Here is a 27,758-nt window from a genome sequence, read left to right as displayed (position 1 = left end):
TAAAACCCTACATACCTATGCAGCAGGCAAATGGGAGGCAGCAACCGCTGGAATCTACTGATTGCTGATATCTGTGCATCTGATACCATTTTTGACCTACAGATGAGTCAGCTAGGAAATTAAAGGAGCAGTAAGCACAGAGCTTTTCTGGGGAAACATTAGGGGCTCACTTGCTTCAGATCTCTTCCATGCATCTCTAAGTAAGAGCTGAGAATTACCTTTGAGAAACTCAAGTTTCAGTGTAAGTGCTTAAAACCCTTTTTAGTCCTTAAAAATCTGGTCCTTACAACTTTCATGTAATTCTTCCCACCTATAAACACCTGTGTGAAATTCCTGCAGGATGGACAAGAACTAATTGGTGCTCTGTGACAAGAAGGCTGGACACATGTACACAGAGTGAGTGGAAGATTAGTTGTTTGCAAAATAATTTATTTGCTATTTTTAGCAGGAAGAGCTTAACATTTAATTGCTAACACTGTCTCGTTGCACATGTGGACAGATAGAAAATGATAGCCTGGATTCCCAAGAAAACTGGGAGAAATGGTAAATGGACTATAGCAAGTTGGAATGCTTGCTATACATTCCCAGCAAAGAGGTATAGTGTAAAACAAATAAAACAATAAAAGTTAGAAGAGTTCAAGTAACTGGACTAACAGATCACATATACTGAATCCACAGAGGACCCCAAGTGATCTACTTTAGAGCAATTTAAAATAAGATATATTTAACACTGTGCCCCTGGAAAAGGATCTTGCTCCAGAGCCTCCTGAAAGCAACACTGGTCTGTCACATCTTTCCTAAGGATACTCTCCCCAGGAGTGCAAAGCTGCCCTGAGAAACTAGAACATGCAGAAGATCTTTTTGTGCACACACACACACACACTCTGTACTTTTCCTTCCTTCACTAGGGCTTTTCAATGGGCCAATGCTTTTGGAAATGAACTAAAACAGGAACCAGGGACAGACTCCTGGGTGTTAACACCAATTCCAGTCAGGGCAGAACAGTGCTGCTGTCACAGGAAACAGAGAGCACTCGTGTCAGAGGTAAAACCCAGGGCACATGCAGCAAAGGTAAAGCTGAAAGAGCTGCATTACCTCAGCACAGGAGTGTTGAAGCAAGGAGCCTCCAGGTCAAAACCTCCTTTCGCCACCAAGAACATTCCCTTCCAATGCCTCACCTGTACTCCCTGAACAAAACCACACTTCTCTGCATGTGCAATTGTGTGGAACAGTGAATGAGCAAGACAGAAGGCTCAGCATGCTCTTTCCAGCTCTGTTACTGGTTTATTGGCTACTCATTACAGATAGAGAAGCTAATGATATACACACATTTCGAGTTTCTTGGGAAGGTATTGACTTACTATGTTTTTGTCAAATGTTTCAAGGTAACAGTTACAGCTAAAGAATAGAGCTAATGTTGCATTGTGATCAAACAATCATCACTAAACTTGTTATGATGCCACGCTCCTGCCATTTTCACTGATGATGGACACAGAGTTGTATTAGAATCCAGCTTTTTCTATCCACACACCTGAGAAAAAGTTTGTTCATTACTGAAGAATGTACTTCTCTTCCCCCTCCACCCCAAAAAACTCCACAGCTGACACTCCACACGTGTTTACTGATGTGTGAGCATCCAAGATCAATTTTTCCTCTCTACTGAGCTTGTGTTGCCTGGCTCAAAGCAAGAGTCCATCATTTTCCTCCATCCTTACGTCAAAGCCACCCTCTCTTCTGAACCCCCCACAGATGAAGTACTTTTTATAAACTTCTGCAGGCCACAGCATGGCCATATGGCTCTTGAGTACCAGTCTCCAGCAGAAAGGAGACTGCCAGAAGCAGCACACTGTGCTTGGCTCCCTGCTTACCAAGCTGCCCTGAGCCATCTCCTGGGCTGCCTGACATCTGCCCTACATTCAGCTGCAGTGTAGACACACCCAGGGATCCCACTTCAAGTTACACCCTAACCCTAACCCTAGGCAGGTAAATCAGCCTAGGGTTAAGGATGGTCCCAAGGAAAAAGCTGTGGAAGCAGCCGTGTTGTGGCACTTTTGTGCTCCCCTTGGGATGCCTTTTGCAGCTGCAGTGTGCCTGGAGCTCAGGGCTTTCTGCTTTAAAAACCCTAACCCCAGGCATAACCCTACCCTAACCCTAGACAGGTAAATCAGCCTAGGGTTAGGGATGGTCCTAAGGAAAAAGCTTGGAATAGGGTTCTGTGAGATTTAATGACCAGTCTGCAAATCCAGAAGACACAAAAAACCTGAAGAAAAAAATTCTAGATTTCTTAAATGCAAAATTTTTAATCACAGTCTTGAAGTTCAGCTACTACTAACCAGCTTCTCATCTTATTACTGTATTTGCTCATGCCTCTTGTTCACATCCACATCAGCATTAATTTAAAGATTTAGACAGTGTTATGCCACCATTCCTTCTATCTCTACAGAAAGAAACTTGAAATACTTATATGAATTGGTTCAAGCCTTGAAGCAGGTTCTGTTACAATTCCTGTCTGGGTACCCTGAAATAAGTTTGGAACATTGCACTTGATGACCTGTGTTAGCTGGGTAAAGTCACAAGTGTCACACCAATGTGCTTAGAGGGCAAATGTGGCCTACTTGTGATTGCCACCTTAAAATGTCCTGACTCATATCTGGAAATTTCACTCTTGCAAAAAAAAGGACACTTCTACTGCATTGATTCATCTGTAGGTGTTACTACCACAGAAAATATCAGCTCAGCTGTGCCAATAGTAAAACTTGCCATAGAACTGCACCTGGAGGATGCCTGTAGGCAGAGCAATGACAGATGCAGGTCCATTCAGTGGGATGAACAAGTGTCTAAAGAAAAGGAAAAACTCTGAAGACATCTAGAGAAGGTCTAATCTGAGACTCATAAGCTTCCCCAAAAACTTCTGAGAATTTGGGTCACTTTTCTCCACCCAGAGACAGGAAAAAGCACGTCTTTTAACTGCTCACATGACAGCCTGGAAATAGGAGCAGTGTTCAGCAAGATATAATTACATGGTTGTACATCCTGCAGATGACAAGCACAATGTCATATACTCCTGGCACATTTGTAGCCTACGACTTCATTCCTGAAGAGTTTCTACAATGCTCCCTCCTTTCCCACCCAAGGAATGACAAACAGAACGATGGCATTTTCCACTTACTCTGTCTACTCCTTGTAGATCCTGAAGAGCTTGGATGGCTTGATTGTTGGGGTCCAGACTGAGAGAACTGGGGGGCAATGGTTGGGACCTTTCCCTTCCTGGGGCTGCTGCTCTGCCCGTCAGGAGTGCGCGGGATCTTGGGTTTGCTGGTGAAGGCCAGGGCAAAGTCACTGGAGGAGGAGAGGGAAAGGGTCAGCAATGCATGGAGAAACACATCTGCATAGTGAGGCTGCAACCAAGTGAAACCTGCAGTACTTGCTGGGACAGCCTGGCAGGTGCTCAAACCTCAGGGAGGCTGCAAATGGAAAGGAACATGGCACCACAGGCACTGCCTGGGCCGTGTGCTCACTGCACAGCCCCCAGCCTGGCTCTTGACCTGTCCATCCCACCCAAACCTCACTCTGCACAACAGGAGTGAACACGGGCACTTAAATTCCCTGCAAACCAGGAACTGAGCTTTAGATTGTTTTCTGTTTTATTTATCACATCCAGTGACTCGTTCTGGGGTGCAAAAAATACACAGATATGCTACAGCACAGGCACACATCCTTTTAGGGCACAGACACCAGGATTTCTTCCAGGTACAGGTCAGTCTTGGCAGACATAGGCAGCCTCCCTGGCTCCTGTCTGAGATAAGATTTGTAGAACGCCCCGAAGGCTTTGTCAAGAGAGCAAAAAGCTGCGATGGCATCTCTAAAATAAATTCCCTAAACACACAGGTTCCTTGCTCACACTGAGAACATAAAGCAGGTGCTGCTATTTCACAGCCTGCAAAAATACCATTCTTTAAAATTTAGTCAATAACTGTGTGAGGATACACTGCCCTTCCTTGTCCCCAGCATAAATATACCTTTTCACAGTTAAAAAAATGGAGACTACCAGGAAATAGCAAGTCTCTAAAATAATTCTGAATCTAAATTAATGTTTGCACTAGTGAGTCGATTTTATCTTAAAAGGAGAAAAGGTTAAACTAAAGTAACAGCTACATGAAAACTTCATCATATTTAAAAAGGGAAATAAAAGAGCCAAAGGCAGGACATCGAAGGGTGCCGTCTAAAAACCGGCGATTCAAAATAGAAAGTCCCCGTGTTATTAGCTCCATCAAAAGAACCCTTTGTGACCATCAGGAGGGGTGATTAGGGGGATTTTCAAGATATTTGATCTCCCCTCCTCCCCTGGGAATGCTGCTGAGTCAGTACTGATTAGCCCTTCCATAGCCCTGCTTCACCTTGCAGGGAGATTTGAGCAAGTGTTCCTTTTGTATTTTAAATAGCATTACTGTCTGTATTTCGCATATGTATATGCTAACTGTTGAGGGCAGAGACGTGCTAACTGCTCTGCTAAGAACCATCTCTGCAGCCCTCTACCTATGACTATTACAAGTGTTAATACTTGTCTTAGCTTCAAAGGAGGATGTGGCAGATGGCAGCAGCAACAGATTGGTAAAACAACCAAAAAATAAGACTGGCTAGATAAAACCTCAAGGCGTGGACCACGGAGATCTTTAAATATCTTTAGCTCCATATAGCACTGTCATTGTTACTGCTTATTTTGTCATTTAACTCAGTCTGACTTGCATCAGTTGGAACAATAATTTGTTCCTGTGGAAATAAAACAGTTGCAGCAGAAATGTCACTACTAAGGTCTCATTCTTCTCTCCAATTGATTTTGCATCTTTTCACTCAACTCTGTGCAGTTAAGTTCCCAATTTACTCTGCTAAGGAAGAGGGGAAAGAGAAGTGACCACTTCCACAGCCCAACTCAGCCCTCCTTTTCTCATACATACCTCTCCTAGGAAGGTCTTGGTATTTGCCAAACAGGTATTTGCCTCCAGGAAGGAGGCAGTTCTTACAGTGGACAAAACTATGAGCAAAGACGTGATTTATTAGTCCTGTTTGTTTTGCAAACAAATTATAGTCTGCGTCCAGGAGTGAAAGAATGAAAAGGCAGGTCTAGTTGCAGGCATTGCAACACCAACATATTAACAAAAGACCCTTGACACAGAAAACCCTGTGCTCTCTTCGACTGAGAATGGCTGCATTCCTGTACCTGTAACTCAAGGCTGCGTTTGGAAATCCAAATTACTGCATGCATGCTGAGGAAACACAGGGTGAAAAGATATGATCTTCCTCTGCAGGATACTGCACCTGTGCCTTCACTTCTATAAATCCCATCCTAAGATTTAGACATATGTTTGTGAACAAATATTAAAAATTACTGGGAACACACCTTTTAATAATAGGTTATGTAGAGAAGCAAAGCATCTCACTAAGGTGGGGGACAAGATGCTACCAATTTTACTTGCTTCCTGGAAGCAAAGCCTGAAATATAATATCCCTATCTCCACCACAAAGCAAACAACTTGGTGATAAATTTGTATGGTCTGTTATTCTATGTATTTCTATTATGTGCTTAGCTACTGTTACAAGAGACAACAGAAACAAAACCAGTAATGCTGGCCCAGAGGTGTGACTCCTAATCACTTCAGCTGAAACCAGTGACAGTTTGTTGACAATGTATAATTGCTCAGATCTCCCCATGGAAACAGTACAACTGGGGAGAAAAACCCAACCAAACAACCAGAGCCACACCAGCCCCCCAAAAACCCCCAAACCACACACCGGCATCTGTAGGCATGAAGGCAACAAAGTTCTAGACACAGAATCTTTCTGAAGTGCTAGAGCTGTAATTGACACAAATAACCAAGCACCTCTGAAAAATCAGGTGCATAAAGAGTTGTAAAAGCTTTCCTTTAACACATCTCCACCCATTCTGTGTTTTAGTTCTGGAACATATTTGCTTTTAAAATTTGTCTACACTGTTTAAAACTTGGCCCAATCTAATTAGCTATAGGAAAAAGCTGTTAATGTCTGAAAGACAAATGCAGGCTCTGAAAACTTTGGTAGACTTTAGCCCAATTGCTAATTAATTCCTTGTTCTCATCCAAGATATAACATCACAGCTGTACACGTGATGGCAGACTTTAGTCCAATTGCTAATTAATTCTTTGCTCTCATCCAAGATGTAACATCACACTTGTACACGTCACAAAGGCTTCACAGAGGGCCTAAGGTGAACACAATAAGTAGGATAAGGAGAGCAAGACCTTTAATTTTACAGGAATGATTTCAAGGAAGAGTTGAAACCCATTGCTGGGTGATCTCATAACTTTGCCTCCTTTGCTATACCCATCTAGTGGATAAATGAAGGACTCTGGTGAGCAGTGCTAGCAACTCAGCATGTTTAAGCACTCTTAACCCACTTAAATGCTTCGTTTTTCTTCCTTCTGCATGTTAATTCCTGTTCCCACAGTCTTACCTATTTCTTTACTAATAAATGATTTTCATGGACTACTGTTGAGTCATATAAGGAAGCAATCAGGAAGTTTTATTTTCAGAAGGCTGCATTGAGCATACATGTGAAGTTCATTAATAACGTCTTGCTTGAGACTTCTCTCATTCTGAACCAGATGCTTAGAAATTGAGCAGCTGCCTCTGGCACAGCAAAGGGTATTTTGTTTGGCAAGCACAACCACAGCTGTCTCAGGCCAGACTACATCACACATCAAGTAACTTCACAGATCTCTTTACAGCAGCATGGAATTAGCTGGTAAATCCTGTCAGACTTCTCTCACAATTTTAGGTATTCTCTGGATAGATCATACCTGTGTGATTGACCATTTACTCTGTCCTCAGTGAAGTCAGCAGATTGAGAAGATAAGGTATCACCAGCTGGGATGTGTTGGTGCATTCTATGGCCTGATGCAAATACTTCAGATGACTTCATTTCAACTGCTGCTCAAAAAAGAAACACAGTTCAGTGAGGAGTTGTCTCCTTACAGTTTTATTAGAAATACAATCAAGTCACAACTCCTGCTGTATGAAGGGAACCTTGAGGTTTTGGCAGGCTACTGAGTTTGTGTGGCAGAGTGTATTAGGGCTCATCACCTGAGCAAAACAGCTGTAAGTGTGGTAATTTAAGCCCTCTGCAGTTGGAAAATAAAACTGGCTACACTGTGCACTTGCAATGGGATAGGACCATGCAGACCTGCAGTTAACACACATCAGCTACACCCAATATCTCATTAAAGCCACAGGAACACAACCCCTTGTAGTGGTTGTACATGTCCACAGTAACAGGGCTACTGCAGACAAAAAGAAGTGTTTTACACTTTTGTTAGACTCAATTTCTGCCTTACACTAATGGGGAAGTGAAGGGCACTCAGTTTGCTTAGAACCACAAGGCTACCAAGATGTGCAAGTTCAATGAAAGTTTAGGGAAAATCTCTAGCTCCATTCCTGCCATGCTCAGGACAGGCTGCTGTCCTGGTTTGTTCTCTCATGCTGATAAGAATGCAGATCAGGTCACTCTCAGACAGGCATTTTGCTGCCCAGCACATGTTCTGTCTGGCATTCAACATAGTAAGTGTAGGAAGATGACCAGGGCTCATCTTTGGTCCACAAGTTTTCTGCCCACAGGAGACAAAAAATAAAAGAGTGCAAGAATTATTGATTCTTTACCAAAGGATAAAGGGGGAGAGGATGGACCCAGACAAAATCAGACCAATTCAAGAACAACCAAATATTTCCAGGAGGACATTAAAGAACAATGCTCATTTTTGGTAAACAAAAGAGGATCAAGGTTCCTTGAGGCTAAACTTAGACTCCTTGAGATAGCCCCTTGAGGAGGCTAATTGTTCACATGAAGCTTTTATTCTGTTTTTTTCACTCATTGTCTCTTACTATTCATTTCGTGACTTGGCTGCATGAAACTCTGAATCCCAAGGTACTCATGTGATGCTGGGAAACAAATATTCTGAAATAAGGCTCCTGGTACTGCAGAATGACCATCAGACCAAGATCAGAAGTCAATAAACAGCATATTTATTACACAGCAGAGATGTTTGGCAGAGTATCATGAAAGCCTCTAGAAGCAGTACCATTATTTTTACACATTTCTGTTCCCTGCTGTATCTTAGAAGGCAACAGAAGAGAAAGGGCTTATTTTCCATTGTCTTAAATTAAAGCCTTTTTAATTTAAATATTACAATCCCCAATGCCTTTTGGAAACATGGAGATGTTCAAAGACCCAGCTCAATTATCATCCTGCAGAATAAAGTCCTGTCACTGACATAACAACCAGGGGCTCCAGCAGTGCAGTCTCTCTTTTCTCTTCTTTTTTCCTTCCACCTCATTTCTAAATCTCAAAAGATAAGAAAGACAAGCACATATGTCACTGCTACTTGGAAAAACCCAAAACAAACCTCAGGCCATCTTTCAAGTAGCTCAGTGTTATTTTATAGCCTGGATTAATGCTAGGAAAAATTTCCTCTGTTACAGACAGAAATTATTTGTGTTTTTACATGTATAATGTATATATAATGTATATTCTGACCTCAAAGATTTTTCTACAGGAAAATTATATAATCTAGTAGTCTAATTAGTATCCATCTGCATATAATTTTGACTGAAAGCAGCTAACAGAATGTTTTAAACAGAGGCTACAAGCAAAGTTCTGACAAAATGAAACATTTAAGCTGGCAGAAATATCTTCAGCATGAACACTTTAAATCAATATTCATCAAAAACTAACAACATTTGCTTTGCTGACTGACTCAGGCTGCCTGTTTAAACCTCTTCACAAATCTCTACAAAACAATCAGACAGCATCAGTAGCATAGCAAAAGTGACAGAGGTGAGTGCATGCATCTCACTGGACAGAGATCAAAATCTGTTCACTTGGGCTCTGGATGGCTGAAAAATGCTTTAGGAACTGCATCCAGTTACACTTTAAAACACCAAATAGGTGCACCCTTGATAACTACTTGGCTTAATTTCCTTTACAAAGCACAGGTATGTAAAAATCCATTCTTTTTTTCCTACTCTGCAGGAACACTGCCAAGTCAGTATGCTTTTACTTGGTTTACAACCTTTGCTGGTGTGAGTTGCTGACCAAGGGCAGCCAAACCCCCTGAGCTGTACTCAAGGTGTTACTGTGCACAGTGAGGCTGAGAACAGCAGCTCCCATTGCTGCACAACAGCAAGAACCCAAGTGCCCATCGTGGACAGGAGCTTCTCCTGCTCCTGTCCTCCTCTCTTTCAGCATGTTACATTTATCAGCTCTGGGCATTACGCAAGTGAATTCCTGTCTGCAAGACCTCGGTTACTTTTCTCAGAATCCTTTTCATTTCCTTTAGGAAATTTAAAAAAATAGAAGAGAAAGTAAAAAGTATGCTATTCCTTTACTGCTTCAAAGCATATTTTTTCAGAAAAGAAAAGGCACACTTTGTCTGAACTTATTAATTATTCTGTCCCGGATATGCTGCAAGATCCTTTATCTATGATTGCTGAGCAAATTGCCTTAGATCTGCAGTTGCAAATGTTAATGAATCCCTGCAGGAAGGTTGAAATTCCAACATCCAAAGTTGCAGAATCTTGTGGATATCAGAAGTTTATAACCTTTTAAACTCCATCACATGTTTCTGAGCTCTCAGGCCCAGCTGAGTTTGCATTAATTTCAGCTGAAGCTGCTAGGGCAGAGTCTTTAGCAGCATCACCCACAATGCAGCCACACAGCACCAGGCTGCCCATCCTCCACAGCCCTGGATGGTCTGAATGCAGTTGCAAATCTCAGCAGATAACTGCAGCTGCCTTCAGCTCTAACACTGAGATCCAGCCAACAGAGCCTGCAGGTGCCAGCAGACAGTGATTCATTTAGATCCAAACAAGGGATATTTGATCAAGCAAGGGCCTTTGCCCATTGGGAAGTGCACTGCCTCTGGCTGCAGCTCCTTTCCTGGGCAGGGGACACTGCAGAGAATCCTTCACACAGTGGAAGCCCTGGGTCTGATCCTTGGCACTCCCACAGGAAGCAAGATGGAGCGAGGCAAGTGGGACCATTGGTGTCTGCTGGCCACACGTTCCCTTCTGTGGCCACTCTTCAGCTGGAGCTGGAGCCTGCTGGGTGCCCCAAGGCCCTGCAGACTGACCCAGGCTCTATAAAGAGAGGGCCATTGCCACACTACACTAAAAGAATCCCCAATCTACAACACATAGTCCAGGCCCCCCACACCTGCCCCAGCCAAGGAAGACGTCAGCAATTAAGAACAGCACCCACAGGCCCTCCTTACATGAGGGGGAAATGCAGAAGTCAGAAATGCTGGACTGTCTCCCACCACAAGTGGAAGAGGCACCACTTGCTGGAGACTGCAGCTTCTCATCCCTCTCGTGACAGGAACTGGAACTGTTTTCTGGCCTGGAGGAGAAAGGAGAATGCAAGGTGAAATAATAAGTACAATATAAAAAGTTTAATCAGAGTAAATTCTAATTTCTTCTAATTGCCTGTAATGACATAGTACACACTGAAGTTATTTTAAATTTCATATTGCAAACCAGTATTAAGGATGTAATTAAACTGTTTGACTGTAGCTCTCCCAAACCAGCTGACATCAAACATATTTGAAATTAATATTTTTTCCTACTGCAATAAAAGAGCTGAGGAAAGGAAACCATAAATCCCAGCAGTCTGAAGACCCAAAATACCATCATGACACTTAAAGAAAAAGACAGTAGAAATGGGCCTGAGAGATCTTCAATACTTAGCTTTTTCAAGGGTTTAAGATTTGCTTCTGAATGCTCCAAGGATTTCACTTTAAAGAGCAATATGCAACACTGACTTAAAACAAATAAAACTCTTGATTTCACAAGTGAAAGGGATCAGTGGGAAACTGAAGCAGCTGAAGGACAGAACAGAGACACAATTGCTTACTAGTAAGCAATAAAACACAGCACAAGTGAGAGGGTGTGAAAAGTGTGTGAAAAGAAGAAAGAAGTTGGCAGACATGGAAAGTTTCCCTGCCCAATATCAGGTTAAGGTAACTAAACCACATATTTAGTAAAAAGGATGCAGTCCAAGGAGGCAGTTAATGATTTCACAGCTAAATTTCACAGCTATTTCCTTCAGTTTCTAAGGAAATAGCTAGCAGAATATTAAGTAGTTCAGGCCCCCTTGAGTGATCTCAGCCAGCGAGTCTTTAAAGAAGGAGGGAAAAATGAAAAAAAGAAAAAGAAAAAGAAGGCAGCTTTCCAGTATTTCCTGACTCCATACAGCTCCATACAGCAAGAGCTTGTCCATACAGAGATCCCATGACAATTCATCTGAAGTAACTAGAGCCTTGTCTGCACTGGGAAGTCATAGAAAAATTAGCATGAAATGGCTGCTTCATGTGCAGTGGCTATTCTGCATTAATTTTCTGTGTGAATACTTCTATTCAGCACTAAAGATCTTCACCCCCCTCCATTTTGGAGGTATGAACCAACAACTCAAAGAGACACGTTATAGTATCTCCTCAACTGCTTCCTCTTTCATGACGTTTTAAAATGGAATATATTACATTGAGTCTCACATGAAGAACTTCAAACAAGTTATATTCACTTCAATTTTGAATGGCAGTATTTACAAAAATTTTTAATGCAGTTTAACCACTCTGCTGAATACGAGACTCCAGATAATTCAGATGAACTGTCCTGGATTGTATCTGGTAGACAAGCTGTATCCAGGGCAAAAGTATCTAATATTTTTCATAAGATTTCACATGATACAAGCCACTTAAATTATTTAAACTACAAAATACATCCAGTTCAGATATTGCTTTCAAATTAAGGCAGCTAAGTTTTATTGTCTTCCTCCTGCAATAATTTCCAAGTGAGTATTTCCTTATTTTAGTAAATGAATTTGTACTAAAATTAGAACAGCATAAAAACCATCAAAGCTTGTCCTTTTTTGCTGCTGTCCTTTTTTGTAGTTCGAGGATGTCTTCATCTACTCACTGCAGTTTCCTGCACACAAATTAGTTAGGTACAAAGGACAAACTTCTCATTCAGGGTGGTACTGATTGTTTCCTGCTTAAAACATGGAAGCATCAAACACTCATAGTATTTCTACCATTTGGGCAGAGCAGGAGGGAAATTAATTTTCACATATTTTCACGGTGTTGGATTTCTGCTGTTTATATTTCTCCTCTGTAGTTTGCATAGTGAGGCAATCTGTAAAGGCTGTTTCACACCATCAAACTAACACTTCTCTTAGACCAAGAGCTACCAGAACCAGCACGATAGAAATGTGGTTTTAATTTGTATCCAGCAGTTACCTGCAGCCATCTTGCAGAGGCACAAGCTGCACAACTGAGAGGATTCAAGTTGTGCCAAATACAAGACTCGAGTCACTCCAGGATCCTGGGACATTAAGTAAACACCCTGCCTGGGTAGATGGTGCTAAAGAGAGGCAGCAATCACTTCCAGAGATCATTTCTGATGCAAAAATTGCAGTGCAGTACACGACACAGGGAAATAAAAGGCACTCCCGTGGGTTTGACACAAGTTTTTTGACTTCCCAAAGGGAAGTCAGTTCATTTTCACAAGCTTGGTTTTATCTCCACTTACAAAGCAAGAATGTAAAGCTTAGACACTCCAGTGATAATGATGATTTATTCCTGAAAATATACTTTCTAAATAGGTTGTAAGGCTGCCAGTCAGGGACTGAAATGGTTCATGCCTTAAACATTGTTAGGAAGGAGTTTTGCCCTATAGCAAAAACAGTTTAAAGAAGCTACAACCACAGAATCCCCCCTTCCTTGAAGATGCCTGGCTGGAACTTTGAACTGTGAGTTAAGCCACCTAGATAAGATAAAGATATGCTCAATCATCTCACTTCTAGGGATAAGCAAACAAGGCTGAGAGCAAGGAATGCATTCACAAGAAAGCCAAATGCAGCAGAGAATCATCCCTGGCTGGGTTTAGGGTGAGGAAGACCACAGCCCACAGAGGCCAGGTTTACACAGACTCCACTGAAATGAGGAGGGTGGTGGTTTTGGGTGTAGCCTCTGGTCAGAGGCACTGAACACCCTCCTCCCTTACACAGACTGGCCCATCTGTGTAACCCCCCAACCCCACAGGCCACATCCACGGGACACTGATGTGGGAGGCAGCTGAGGGGGTGTCATAATCCACCCAAGACCCCCAAAGCATTCCTCAGACTCATTCCTAAGGCCTTACACCACAGGACTGCACGTGAGGCAAAGTGATGCAACAGCCACAGAGCCTGCTGCAAGAAACTGAGTCAAAGTGCCCCCCCAGGGGAGGTACCTGGGCATTCCCACCTGGCCTGGCCATGTCCTCATCCATTGCATTCCGAGCTTTTTGGGGCACCCTCAGGACCAAGAAGACCAGAGCTGGAGAGGATCCACAGAACATCCTTGGGATCCATGGAGTGGTGAGACTTTCTTTAATCTGTCACTCTCTTTCTGTACTCCCACCTCTTTTCTGTTTCTTTCTCTTCCTTCTTCTCCCTTTCTCTCTTTTATTTATTATCAAATTAAATGCACAATATTGACTTTGGCCTATGGTCTCATTAGCACATTACTTTCTAGTAACTTTAAAGACTGGACTGTAACACTGCCCTAGCAGCCAATTCCACAGAATCAGTCCAAGGTCTCCAAGCCCACCATGGGTAAAAGTGGGGAAGTGGGACCTTGAACTTTAACACTAACCCCACAGTAAAGTGGCAATGTATATTTAGGCATAGATAACCAGTATATGTATATTTAGGCATAGATTAACCAGTCTAGATTCTTAAGGCCTGCAGTTCTTTTGGAGAACTGCATGAAAATTATTAGGTAATCACTATTTTACTAACATATTAATTAATTGCGGCTTTCTTCTGACACACAAACACACATATTTCATATATATGGGGAGAGGCCTTGCAAAAAAAAATCTGGGATCTCATTCGTATTTTACTTCCTCAGTCAGAACAGTGAACAGGACAAATCTCATCTCAGAAATTAAGATATACTTGTTCTAACAGAAGACAAAGAATATTCAAGGTGCTCTACATGGTAAGACTCCTTTATTCCATTTACAATAAACCTTCTACTCTGACCCAAATCACACCAAGAGCAAAGTGCTATACACACTTCTGACAGAAAATGTGTTTCCTCCAAAGCAGGGAAACACAACATAACAAGATTTTTATCCTATCCATTTTCTTTTTCATCTGTCCTCTAGCAAACCTCCCCAGAGCAAATACACTTTGTTGCTTGTGAAGTGGAAAATCCCAGGCATTGTAGATGTTTGGTGCAACTTTCCAATGGAATATTTTACAGAAGATGCAAGAACATGTGGGATATAAAGCAAATTTAAATCAACTTGATCAGTATATATTCATTGAACTATTTTGAGAATGTGACCTCAGCCAGTGGACCTTTCTCTGCCTGCAATGTTTTGCTCCTTTTTTTCAAATTATCCACAATGAATGACAATGGCAATGCACTTTTAGGTAGAAAAGGTTTAGCTATTAGGCATTGTTATGGGCTTCTTTTCATTGTTGTTATGCTTTTTAAAAGAGCTTAAAAAACCCAACTTAGTCTCATTTGTTTGGACTTACATTAGATATGCAGTTCTGTGATAACCTGGTGTCACAGGTCTCTGGAGTGGCTCATCTATACTCTGATGGACACCAGCAAATTGCTTCTTCTTAGTTTTTGGAGTGTGAGTCATTATCTGATATACAGAAAAAAATAATGCAGTGGAACAACAGGTATTTGAAGCCATAGAGAAAATTCTTTAGAAACATTGCAGCAGAAACTTAATTGCATTCTGGTGTTACTGCATAAAACTTCCTGGAATCACTGAAAGCTCTTTCACAACAGCTTCTCTCAGGTCACTTTTCCATTGTCAGACTCTTGAATCCAGAAGGTGCACATTTATAATAGAATGGGTTGAGTTGGAAAGGTTCATAAAGACCATCCAGTTACAACCCCCTTGCCATGGGACACCTTTCACTACATCAGGTTGCTCAAAGCCTCATCCAGCCTGGCCTCAAACATTTCCAGGGATGTGGCTGCCACAACTTCTCTGGGCAACCAATGCCAGAGCCTCACCATCCTCACAGGGAAGAATTTTTTCCTTGTATCTAATCTAACCTATTCTCTTTCAGTTTGAAGCCATTCCCCCTTGTCCTATCACTACATGTTCTTGTGAAAAAGCTCCTCTCCAGCTTTCTTGTAGACCCTTTTAGGACTGAAAGCCCACAATAAGCTCTCCCTGGAGCCTTCTCTTCTCCAGGTTGAATAACACCACTCCCTAAGCCTGTTTTCACAGGAGAGGTGCTCCAACCCTGTGAATATCTCAAATTAGTCACAGCACACTAAATGGCATTCATACAAACTTTATGCTTTTTTACTTAATAGCTTTTTGCTGCTTGAAGTAAGGGGGACAATACTTGATGCGGCACAACGCCTGCAGGAGCAGTTGACTTTTCAACTTTTCTTTTTTCTAAAATAATTTCAGACCAGCAGAATGTTCCAGTTATTAACCTGCTCAGTACTTTGCTTTGTGTGCTCAGAGTCACTGGTGTAGCACTAGAACCCTAAGGCTGCCTGTAGCTTATTATTAAGCCACAGCCTGACCACCCCCTGTGAAAGGGTAGCTCCTTTCTCACACTGGTTCTGCCTCTCCTGAGCAGCAGCTCATACACAGACTGTGAAAGATTCAGACTGCTCTGCAGGTAGCACCTGCCTCTTCAAGCAACAAATTGAATAAAGTGGTGAAACTACTGAAATAAAACACTTAACCCAGGAAATTAATTTGTTTTAAGATTCTAAGGAGCGGTACTCACTCCCAAGTACTCCGTTGTTAGCAGCTTCTCTCCTGAAAGCTCCCCCAGCTGTGGCAGCAAAACCTCATCTTTGTCCAGATCAGGCTCCAGGATGTCATTGTCCTCCTGCAAGGCAACAAGAAACTCAGGTGTGTAAGGAAGCTTTAAAGCTGGTAATTAAGGAAAAAAAAAAAAAAACAAACAAACAAAAAGCTGGTACTAAAAGCTTGGAATCAGTATTTCAGGATAAAAAGATCATACAAGGAGGGAACAACCCTATGTTGATTTTATTCCACAAACCCAAATGTAACCAGCTTAAAGTAAAAACTACCAAGAATTCATTCTCCAGTGCCTATTTCTAGAATAAGTACGTGTGATTCATCTTTCATGGCAGCTCTGCAGCTTCTACACATTAAAAAAGCCAGGAAATTTTGAAGTTTGAGGGATTCCTCCAGCAAACCAAAACCAGTAGTACAAGGACAAGACAGTATTTTTGCTTGTGTTTTGCTACTAGAAAGAATTCTCTTCTGTCCTGTACATGATATCCTAAGACAGACCCACTCCAGATGAAGAAAATCTTCTTTGCTTTTGAAACCTGTTGTGACAGTAAATGTCAAAAACAGTAAATGAGAAAAAGTAAAGGAATCATTCTAAAAAGGTATATTGCATAGTTATGTAGAGAGTCTGGCACAAACTCCATTAAAAACAATGTCCACTGGACTCTGGTGAACTCCAGAACACAACAAAAATGAAAAGCAGTTTTACTTTTGTGAGATTTAGACTCAGTTTTAAATAATCACAATCAGTTCTTAATTACCTGGAAAGCTGGGTATGTGTGAAAAATAACACAGATGATGGCAAAAGGACAAACACTTGTAGACTAGGCAACAATCATCTGTATCAAGCAAAAAAACAGCCCATCACCTCCCACCTCCCACCTCCCACCAAGAAAGCACACTCCAAAGTCCACAATATAGTGTATTTTTATGGGTGGGGGGGAAGTTGCAAAGATAAGCTCTATAAATAGGTCTGGGGGATTTTTTTTTTTACAAGGTTTGTTAATGCAGCCAATCCTGCTCCCTGACATTATTTAACCTGCCAGGTAACCGAGCCTGAAAGTGTCCCCCCTCTGCCTCCTTGTACAAAATAAGGACTTTGCCCATGTGCCATCACTCCACTGCTGAAATAACACAATTGGTGCCCTGTTCCCCACTGCTCACAGGCTGCAGCAGATGTTGGGAGCCAAGCCCTTTAGGGTAATGGCTGGAAGCCCTGTGATTAAGCCCTTTCTTTTGATGTGCTCTGTGGCTGAAGTGGATTTTCACACGGCAGCTCTCTGATTTTATTGCCAGGTGCTGAGTGACAGCGGATCAGAGGGTGTCTGATAAATCCTCACTGTACAGGCACCTCACACAGCTCCAGCTTGTAACCAAGCTTTGGAATCAGAGCTACAATATCACATATTCACTTTAACAAGCAGCTTTTCAAGATGGTCCAAGTCAAATAAAAAAACAAACGCAAAGATCAAATATTGAAGATAAATTAAGTTAGTATTTAACAGACCAGTCAAGAGAATATTGAGCACCAGGAAATACACACTGTGACTGTGGGTGTCAACACACCCCAGAAGGCTGACATCTCAGGGCTGGGTATGTACTCCAGGAGCCAGTGTATCTTAAGCTCTACACTAGTTAATTTAAAGCTTACCAGCCAAACACAAAAGCCAATTTATTTCTGAAGAACAGCACACACAGAGACATTTTTTATATGGTTATATGCTCCAGCATTACACTGTACAGAATCTTAAACTTCTGAAATCCCAGAATTTTCCTCTAATAGGCTCAACTGCATCTTAGCCACAGTGTTTAGGAGAAAGTAGCCATTACCACAAGATCTGCTCAAAGCCAGGAGAGAATTCATCAACTCTAAATTAAACACAGATAAAAGCAAAAAAAACCCCATGAAAGGTAATAGTAACAGCACTGGGAACATTTGCACGCTCTTGTAAACAATTAAAGCTGGAGCAAAACCTCCAAATTAAGGCTGCATGACAGTCTTTTTGTTGTTTCTTAAGTTCTAAAGGTATAAATAAAGGTATTGAGCAACAAATTCTAACATCAGTAAGCAGTCTGAAAGCATGTCACTAAAATGGCAACATTGGCAATATATGGACATATCCTGAAATGTATTCAGTCTGTAGTGGTTTAAAAGTTACATAAAAGCAAGATTTTGGATAAAATTTTCCAAAACTTTCTGTTGCCAGGTCACAACATCAGATGTTATCACAGAACACCATTGAGAACAATAACTCACTGCAATTCTAAAATACAAGAGTTCCAATCATTGAGGTAGTGAGTCAACAAATCCTTGTTTATTTAACAAAGTAACAACATTATGCATTACTGCCATGTTATTTGTAAACTATATTTTTTAAACTGAGGGACTAAGAAACCAGATGTCCTTGTAGCAGAACAGAATTATAGTTCCCAGCAACAATAAGGATTCAGAATGTGCTGCAACTAATATTACACTAAAAACAGTTTCAAATTTGGCTTTTCTTTTTAATATAATGGCAAAGCTAAATGAAAAACTGAAGCCTACTGCTGTTTTTTGAGTCAAATAATAAGAAATGCCAGAAGTCCATTTTAATCACATGATGGTCCAGTGACAAAAATACATTTCAAAAGGATTTGACCTAGAGCCTTTGCTGGGATTGTAACAAGCAGCAACTCAGGGGGTAGGACTGAACAGGAGAAGTCACCTTCCTTTCATTCCCAGGAACAGGTAAAGTGATGGAAGTGTTGAACAGTATCATGCAATTCAATGCCACACCTTTCAGGAAGGAGCTCCTTATCCATGTGTTTTTACAACAAAACACAGTATCCTTTAAAAAAGTATACTGAAGTTCAGGCAAAGGTATTATCACCTTGGATTCTCACCATACACCCAAGACATTCAAAGCCTTGAAACGTCAGTTAAAAGGTGTAAAGCAGCATTTTAATCAAAGGGAAGTTTTAATGATTAATCTCCAGGAAGCCCATCTTGCACCACAAGCATTGATTTTCAGTTAGAGGAGTGGAAAGATTATAAAAAACAGACTTCAGGATTTCAGGAAGTGAAACAATTACAATAATCTAATCCTACAAGAAAAGAAAAGTTTACTGTATTCCCTTAGAATTCACTTAGAACTCTCCCCTTAGAATAAAAAGGGGAGGGTTGATTGTCAAATAAAACTGATTTTCTAGCTCTAAACTTAGAATTTCCACATAGCTCTAACTTTAGGGAAAGGGATTATTAGTTTATCACCTATTGTGCCACAACACAAAAGGTATACACAACACAAAAGCTGAATAAATAATGCAACCAGTGCAAGGCTTCCCTGGATACTGCCAGGCAAAGGCTGGATACTGCATGATGCTGTACCCCATAGCAGCTGAGAGCACACCACACCTGCTGCAGTCAGGATATTTGCATTTTTATCTGCTCCCAAAACAGGAAAAGGTCAATGTGCACTAGAAAATGCATTCTGTCACACTGCAGTAACAGGAAAAATTTTAGACTTGGTTTTCCTCAGTCACTGTCATTCCCATTAATGTACAATGAGCTACTAGAATGTGGACACAACTAAGTTTTATCTGTCTTATTCTTTGTTGGTTCAGGACAAAAAACTTATATTTAGTCTAAAAGTATGGTTTTCAATGAATCTGTTCTGCAGTAACACTTCTAATACAAGAACATTTTGCAGTTCACTCACTCTCCATGTCACTGACTTGTTCAGGGCCAAACACATGCTATGAATGTATTTGCACACATACACACACCTAAATATGCACAAATACTGTTTCCAGGACATCTACTATAGCTGTTCTTTTAAATTTCTCAAGCAAGGCTTCTGAATAAAATAAAAATGCAGTGGGGCAGATTTCCTCAAGATAAAACTCCCACGTAACTGCTGACACTGTATTTTCAAGCTTCCACTGTGCACTTATGGCAATGCAGAAATGGCAACACCACAAGTGAAAACTGGGTATAACATTTCCCTCACAAGATTTACATCTTGCTTTAATTTAGGTGATCCAGTATGTTGTGTTGTCTACACCCATGGCTCTATGAAGACAGCTTCTTAAAAGATGTTGAAATACTGGTGTAGAATGCATTTATTAGCAGAGAAGGAAATGCAAAGCTAATCAGCTTATATTTACTATGATATAGTTTCTCATGCTTATTTTATTTTATTCTCTCATGGGACTTATTTCTTATCTGTAATAACTGTTTCCCTTTCTTACATTCCAGCAATTTACTAAATATATTTCATAGTTTTTAAACAACAAATAAAGTCACACCCTGAATAGATAATTATACCTTAAGAAAAAGTGATAATCTGTTTATAAACTATTCTGGTAATATACTTTTTTTTTAACTGCAGTCAATAGGTCTGCTTGAAAGCAAGATTCCTAATGCTACAGTAACTCCTCATCTCTTCACTTATGTCCAGTCAATCCTTTAATTATAACAGAGGTGCTGAGTTGCTAAACTAAAAGAGTAGGACTTCAAATGAAAAAAAAGGAAATGGAAACAGCTCCAATTTTCTTGTTAATGCAAGAATGATTAAGTAAACATAAAAACCAAAGTAAAACCAACCTCTGGTTTATTGACACAAATATTTTCTTTCCAGAAGGTTAAGGATTTTTCGAAAAGGTGCCAGAAAGCCTTTACTTACTTCCTCATACTCCTCTTCCTCATCATCATCAGACACAATACTATCATTGAATGGCTCTTCTAGAAAGAAGCAAAACAAAATGGTGTCAGTTAAGTTATACATGTACACCTTGACAGAATCTCATTATTACCTCAGTTTTACAGGAACAAGATTTAACCTGCTTCTCATACAGACACGTCTTTTTCAGGACAATTATTGTAATAATTTGATCCTATAAGCATTCTACTAGAAATCACTGAATTCAATTCATATTTTGGAAAATGGCAGAAATAGAAACACTCTGGAATAGTTACTTTCTCAGAAAACCCACAGTGACATCTCACTGTATTTACTGACAAGACTTGAATGAAAGTGTGTGCACTTGCAAGTTTGTCTATTTTTCAAATATTTTTTTAATAAGAGACTCTACCTCTCCCTAAAAATACTTTAATATTATCCTGCTTTTGTATATAAAAAGTTAGTACTCATGCAGAATACTAATTGTAAGTTTTGGACAAAATTATTTCCTCAGGAAAAGACTGGCCAGGCTTATACTGGAAATCTGAATCATTTTATTAATGACTCAGACAAAAGCTCTTAAAAATGCCATTTTCAGGTAGAAGAGGAGTGGTTCTATAACCTTGAAGAACAAATATTGTATAGTGGCAATACAGTACTTAACTATTTTATTTGTTCTTTTACAAGGTAGAATTTGTAAAAGTTCTAACTTGTAAAAGAACAAAAAAAAAAAAAAAAAAAAAAAGACAGGCTGTGTTCTTTTTCCAAAAGCCAAAAAGCCAAGCAGAGCAGTTCAACTTGTTCTATGTTTACTGTACAGAAAGATGCAACCAGAACTAATCTCCTTTTCATTATTTGCTTTCTCTTTCTTCAGTCTACCTTTCACTCACAGGCAACAGAAAATGGAATAAACATTCCACCTTCTCAGTCTGTATTAATGGCATCTACAACTCTGATGACCCATCAACATCCTCTCCAAAAAGTATGGTCTCTGCTCCCTATTCAGGATAAGCCATTTCACATAAAGCTACACCTTAATAGAGCATGAGATGAGCACAGACAGACCTAGTCCCTAAATCCTATTTTACAAATTTCTGCTGCATTTTTGCAGTTGGCAGCAGTCTCTCATTATTATCAGACCACTGCCATGAAAAAAAACAGCAAAGGTAAGTTTATTTATGATCCCAAAACTTTGGAATTGTGTCTTACTCAGCCTTTTATTTCTTCTTTATTACTACAACATAAAGGAAATTTTAAAATACATTACTTTCAAATCCTGACATTCATTATTCACCCTCTCTCAGACCATCACACTACTGTTATTCTTTGAGGTTTCCAATGCCAAGTAAAAACATGAGCTTTTTTATGGCTTTTGTGAAAGATTTAAAGCTCTGCTAGCTGCCTGTGTTCTGACCTGAATTGAGTTGCTTGATAACAAATTCCATCTGTCGAACCATCTCTTCATTTCTTTCCTTGATAAAGCAGCGCAGAATTTCTTCCATTCCCTGGATGTAGCAGAAAACATTGGAAGATCAGTGTTTCATGTCCCCACAGTGACAGAGATCTGTTAGCTAAAATATCTTTTTTTTTTTTGGTCAGGGAAGACAGAGGCAGTGTGAAGCAAACCACGGTGTCCAGCTCCAAGTGTTGCACAGACAAAAGAAATATGTTTTCTAGATTGCTTTGAGGCTTAAACAGAGACATGTCCATGATGAACAGCAAATTTTTACAATAGAACTGTTGCTTTTGCTTTCTGAATTCAGTACACAATAGTCATCAGAACAGGGTAAAATTTGTATCCAGAGAGACAACAGTGCAAGGTTCAGAGAAAGGAAGCAGAAAACAGAACCAGCTTTGACTTTAAACCTGGTCTCTGTCTTTATGGCTCCTTATAGCCTTGATGTTGTGTCTTTAAGCATTTATGATCACTTCCAATCCTCTGTGAGATAGAACATCTGACAACAATTATGTCTCCATAACTCTCTGAGTTAGTTCTCAAGATACAAAGACATGCTGCTATCCCAGGAACAGCTTCCTCAAACACTGAGGTTGTGAAAGTCATTACCATTTGACTTTCACAGGAAATCAGTTCCTAGTTCTGAAACCTTCCTCCTGCACCTTCCCCAAATAACCATGTCTACAACAGGCAGAAGGAAAAGCAGCTAGAAGTCCTTTTAGTGGCTACTCACTGGTGCAGAATAAGTGGAAGAAGTAGCAGGTGAGATGAAAGCATCTCCTGGGACCACAAGGATTCTACAAAATGCTAGAAGGACACAGAATTCTAAAAGAACACCTTTAATTCTAAATTCAGACAGAATCCTTCACTCTACTGGGGCTCCACTCCTGGGAGAAAGATCTGGAAATATGGCAGAAGTGTTTGAGAAATATAGTCATACTTCCCTGAGGATCAAAGGGGAAGGGCCTTTTGTGGGTTCCCTTCTCAAAATGCTGCCACCTCACAGCCCTGCTGTGCCCTGCTCAGCAGCTCCCTGTCTGGGCCATCTCTGGCAGAGATGTTGATTTTCATGCTCTGCAAAGCAGCACTTACCATTTCTCTGGCTTCTTCTCGGACAGAAGGGATGGCCAGAATACTGTACAGTACTCCATTCACATATGACTGGACCTAAGAAATAGTAATACCATGAAGAAAAACTTTTCCATTCCTCCCAGTTGACTATCAAAATATAAGAGCAAAAGTATAAAATTACTATACTTCAAAGAGTTTAACCAGGCTAGACTGGACTTGCAAAAATTCCCACATGGGAAGCAGAGAACTTTTAGGATGCAAATATACTGTGATATGGCTGATCTAAACCAGTGTGCTGCATGCCAATTTCCCAAACAGCCCCCCTGCTTCTGATGATGTATTCTTGCAAATTGACCTATCCATAAGAAAGAAAAAAAAAGGAAAAGAAAGAGAGAAAAGCAGATAAAAGGTTAATTTCTGACAAACACTAATAGCAGTATAAAAAACAGGACAAAGAACAGGGAAAAGTCCCTGCCAGCATGAACTCAAGACAGCCTTCAAGCCTTGTAGCCTCAGGCAGGATGACAAAGCCAAAGCAGCTTCATGAATGTCACAAGTCTTCTACTTTCTTATAGCATTCCTTAAAACCACAGCAAATGTGTTCCCCTGCACCTGATGTTTTGCATCACCCATTGCTCATCTCATGAACAGTCAAGCTTAAGATGAATTGGTGCATGACATTTAAGCAGCATCAGAAGTGGGAATCAAGGCACATGGATTGCATGGTAACTGCATCCAAAGCTGCCATTCTTAGCTGCCAATATTTGTTAAAGCAAGACATACTTCTGTCTAGAAAGATCTCTGCTCACCAAAATAAAATATATGCATTTGTGAATTTTAGGCAAAATTCATGCAACTTAATTAACAAGGATCTAATAAAGGAAACAAAACAAATTTACTTTTTACATTTTTTCCTTTCTTCTTTTTAAAATTTTTCTTTCCACCTTTTCATTAACCCAAAGTTTGATGTACAAATACCTTAGGATTCTCATGGTCAAGAAGACCAGAAAGAACTCTGAGCATGGCGTTTGGGATACTTGCACATATTTTCTTCCCTGCAAAGGCAGAACACATAAATATGCTTGAAAAACAGAACAGATCAGAGCAAGTTTCTTTCTTACTTTTTAGAATCAGTATTAAATATAGTTTGCACAGAGCAATATTGTTTCTTGTTCCTGACAAATGCTGTTCAGCATAACCAAGCTGAAATCAGTGAAATTATTCTGGATTTATGCAGTTGTAGTCTTGGACAGGATGCAACACAAAGGGGATTTAAAAATTTACAAAAGGCATTTTTTTGCTTACAAGAAGCAGATGATTTTTCACCCTTACCTTACTTTCCTTTTTAAAACAAAATTTAATTTATGCTCTTTTTAAGTCTCTTGGACACAGAGAGGATCTTATTTTCTTGGGGGGAATCTGCTTTGTAGAAGTGAAAGCAAGGTGAAGGTTAAGCTCCTCACCCTTACTCCTCAACCCAGTTCTGTCTGTTTACAAAGAAATCTCTAACACAGAGTCTGTAAGTGGACACAAAGTGTCCTTTGAAAAGTGGGCCTGAATGTAGCAATGGCAGCCTTCACATACTAATATAAAAACTAATCAAATCTTAAAGGGTGCCATTGCTTAATTCTTTAGAATTCCCATAACTGGAATTCTTGGGAAAGGAGATTTGCTCAAAAGCATTGGTTATAACACAAATATCTCTGGTTGTGGTTCCTGCTGCTGATTGTAGCCACTTGAAAGAATCCTGGTAAATCAGGAGAAAAAGATTCACAATCTTCTCTATCTATTTCTTGGAATAAGGTTGTAATTCAAAATGTAAGACACCTGCACTCCTCAGACAAAGATTCATGAGCAAGGCAGCACAGTACTCCAGGTTGTAATCAGACAGGCAATCTGGGTCTATTAGAACATCAACCAGCCAGAAAATGAGCCCATCCTGGATCATTGCTGACTGCAGTGTGCGCCTAGGATTAAAAAACAAAAACAGATTGCAAATCACAAATGTCAGATCCTAACATAAACAGCTTTCATATACATTTATGGCCAGTATAAACATATTAAAAATAAAATAGCCTGCCCAAAAAAAAAATCCCTAAACTACCTGTTTTGGCAGAATCACTAAACTAAGTAATTAACAAAGCCTGAAGAAATTGAAGATGGAGGTTCCCATATGGTTAGAGGATTAAAACATTGTTGGATAGATCGGGAGGTTTTGTCTTTTGTTTTATTTTGTTCTTTTTAAACCTGTGAACTGCTGAGGTAAATTTCTTCATTGTTTTCTAGGGCTTCATACTCCAGCTAAAATGGCATTTTCAATTGTCTTTTTTAATTGGTTTTAAAAGGCAGCTACAAACAACAGATCCATAAAATAAATTAATTACTTTTTCTGTCAGAGGTAGCCATAGCACTGCAGCACTTTTGTACTGCCAATTTGACAAATGAGGTTTTTTGCTTGAATCTATTTGCACTTTTCTCTAAAGATTCTTAAAACTCATGCTCTTTAACTCAACTTGTAGTTGCCCTCAAAGACTATGGTGAATAAAATGCCAGGTGGCCAACCATGATCTACAATAACAATTCTGCACCTTACAATACAAAAGAAGAAGAAGTATGTACTGGTAGAAAAGTCTTACTGAAGAACAGAATTTTTCATAACATTATTTCCAAGAGGCATTATACCTAAATTGCAAAGATCAAAGTAGGTGCTTCCCTGGCTTTGGTCCTGAAAGCTCATATGTTTCTTAGTGCTGGATATTGCAGCAGGTCTGGGGCATGGACTAAGCAAAACAAGGGAGCATGCGATCACATATTAAAAAAGTTTCCCTTATGTCAAGTATCTGGAATTAACCTTCTATAAAGATTGTTACTTTTTAGAAAATAAACTTCCAAATTTTCAGTATTCCTCCTGACTGCTGTGGAAACAGAGCTCCTAAGATCATTATTTATTTGATAAGTAGAGCATGCCCTTTACTGCTTTTGCATATTTCTTTTGTGGTGGGCACTTGAGTCAGACTGCTAATGCAAAAGTAACAAGACAGTCTGTGCATAGACTGCTCCAGGAAGGGGGTCAAGAGGATAAAGATGAAATCCCTGAAAAATGTTTGCAGAAAGGATAATGAAAACCTTATGCTTTGGAATGTAACACAACTCTTTTTTCCGTGTAGGATTGTCAGAGCTTTCTACATTAAGATTTTTACTTCCTTCAGTTAAGGAACACATACAAAGCACACAAGGCTGTGGCAGGAGATGTACATTTACTTGGGTCTTGACAGCTGGTAGGAAGTCAGGTTAATTCAGTCAGCAAAACTGATTTCTCCTTCATAATAAGTGACACTGCTTTCATCAGCCATCAGGGGTTCTGATGATTGTTATAGGAAAATCAAGTGCTCTTCTTTCCTCCCTGAACAGAGCCTAACTAGCCTGCATTTCCTCCTCTGCTGTCACCACCACATGCTGTGCTTTCATCACCTGAGGCTGAATTTCTGCAGAGCCCCCAGAACATTCTCCCATGTAAGGGAATCCTTGTCTTCAGCTTTCAGTCTGTCCTCCAGCATTTGCAGCAATGTTGGGTTCTGAGAAAGGTAGGCACGACCTGGTGCAAAAAGTGATGAAAGAACAGATGCTGAGATAGCAGCTATGACAGAAAACCTCCCTCTCTTTGGAAAAGTAAGCAGGATTGACCTCAGTTTCCTCTTGACAAGCTACAAACTTGTGCCAAGATCCAAGCAAACCTGCACAAAGTTGTGTAGCAGACCAGTTGCATTCAATCCAGACACTTGGGGTATCAGAGGTCCAAAATTGCAAATCAATACCACACAGAATCCACTTTCAGTATATGCTTTCTGATCTAGCAGTTTTGTACAATCAAGAAAAAGAACAGAAATGTCCAAGGAGCTTGGGAAAGTCAGGTATCCTCCTGCTACTGACTTCAAATGAGATTTCAGCACCTAGCAATACTGAGCTCCAAAAATAGCAGCAAACCAAAAGCTATTTTGGGACAGGCAGATATACAAAGCTGGATATATGTGCCTCTGGATTGTTAGCAGTGATGCACAAAGATTTATTCAGATGAGGACCAGGAAAATGCAGGAGCCACAGTAGTTACTATTGCACAACCTGGTAGCAGGTCTGTCCACAGGAAACCTTATTAATGGAGAAAAATTAATGGAAAAAAAATCCCCTAATTAATGGGGATTTTTCTCTTTAACCCTCATGGAGAAACTGAAGACTATATTAAAGGCAGTATCTGAGTCAATTCTCACACAGATCACAAATCATCAAAACAAGTCAGAAATACTGAATACACAGTGTCAAAATGAAACTTTCCAGATACTGAAAAGCTGTTTTGAATGCATGCTACAAAAGATAGCGAATCACTAGAAAAAGGGTGCAAATAAGGCTCTAAATTATCACATGCACTGACATGCACTTGTGAAGCACCAATAAGAAAGCATTGTATGAAAATGTTATTTTTTGCAGTGAATCATTTACCTTCTATCAGTGAAGCAAAAGCATTGATGAGCCTTGCCATATACTGTCTGACTACCTCACTCTTAGAATATAATAATTGGAGGACACTTCTCTGAAAAAGAAAGTGAATGTTAATAAATCACAAAGAAGGAAAACACAAAAGTTAGTCTTCTATAATGTTTTAAAAGCTTCATTAAACTTACACAGAAAAAACCAAA

At 40.1% G+C, this 27,758-nt stretch overlaps 1 protein-coding gene across 2 annotated transcripts in view; it reads right to left on the bottom strand.

Moving 5' to 3' along the window:
• The window catches only part of ARMC9 (armadillo repeat containing 9), a 56,838-nt gene that overhangs the window by 2,030 nt on the left and 27,050 nt on the right, over positions 1-27,758 (bottom strand). For both annotated transcript variants that reach the window (XM_054639211.2, XM_077184036.1), the window contains 12 exons: positions 27,562-27,652; positions 26,539-26,662; positions 24,895-25,034; positions 24,046-24,122; positions 23,089-23,163; positions 21,955-22,045; positions 20,544-20,602; positions 15,845-15,949; positions 14,612-14,727; positions 10,299-10,423; positions 6,834-6,963; positions 3,170-3,339 (listed from right to left, as the gene is read on the bottom strand). In XM_054639211.2, the coding sequence (XP_054495186.2) occupies positions 3,170-3,339; positions 6,834-6,963; positions 10,299-10,423; positions 14,612-14,727; positions 15,845-15,949; positions 20,544-20,602; positions 21,955-22,045; positions 23,089-23,163; positions 24,046-24,122; positions 24,895-25,034; positions 26,539-26,662; positions 27,562-27,652 (1,303 nt within the window). The remainder of the gene's footprint in view (positions 1-3,169; positions 3,340-6,833; positions 6,964-10,298; positions 10,424-14,611; positions 14,728-15,844; positions 15,950-20,543; positions 20,603-21,954; positions 22,046-23,088; positions 23,164-24,045; positions 24,123-24,894; positions 25,035-26,538; positions 26,663-27,561; positions 27,653-27,758) is intronic.

This window comes from Agelaius phoeniceus, chromosome 10, assembly GCF_051311805.1.
Source record: "Agelaius phoeniceus isolate bAgePho1 chromosome 10, bAgePho1.hap1, whole genome shotgun sequence".
In the NCBI taxonomy this organism is placed as follows: Eukaryota; Metazoa; Chordata; class Aves; order Passeriformes; family Icteridae; genus Agelaius; species Agelaius phoeniceus.
This window is presented reverse-complemented; position numbering and strand designations above follow the sequence as displayed.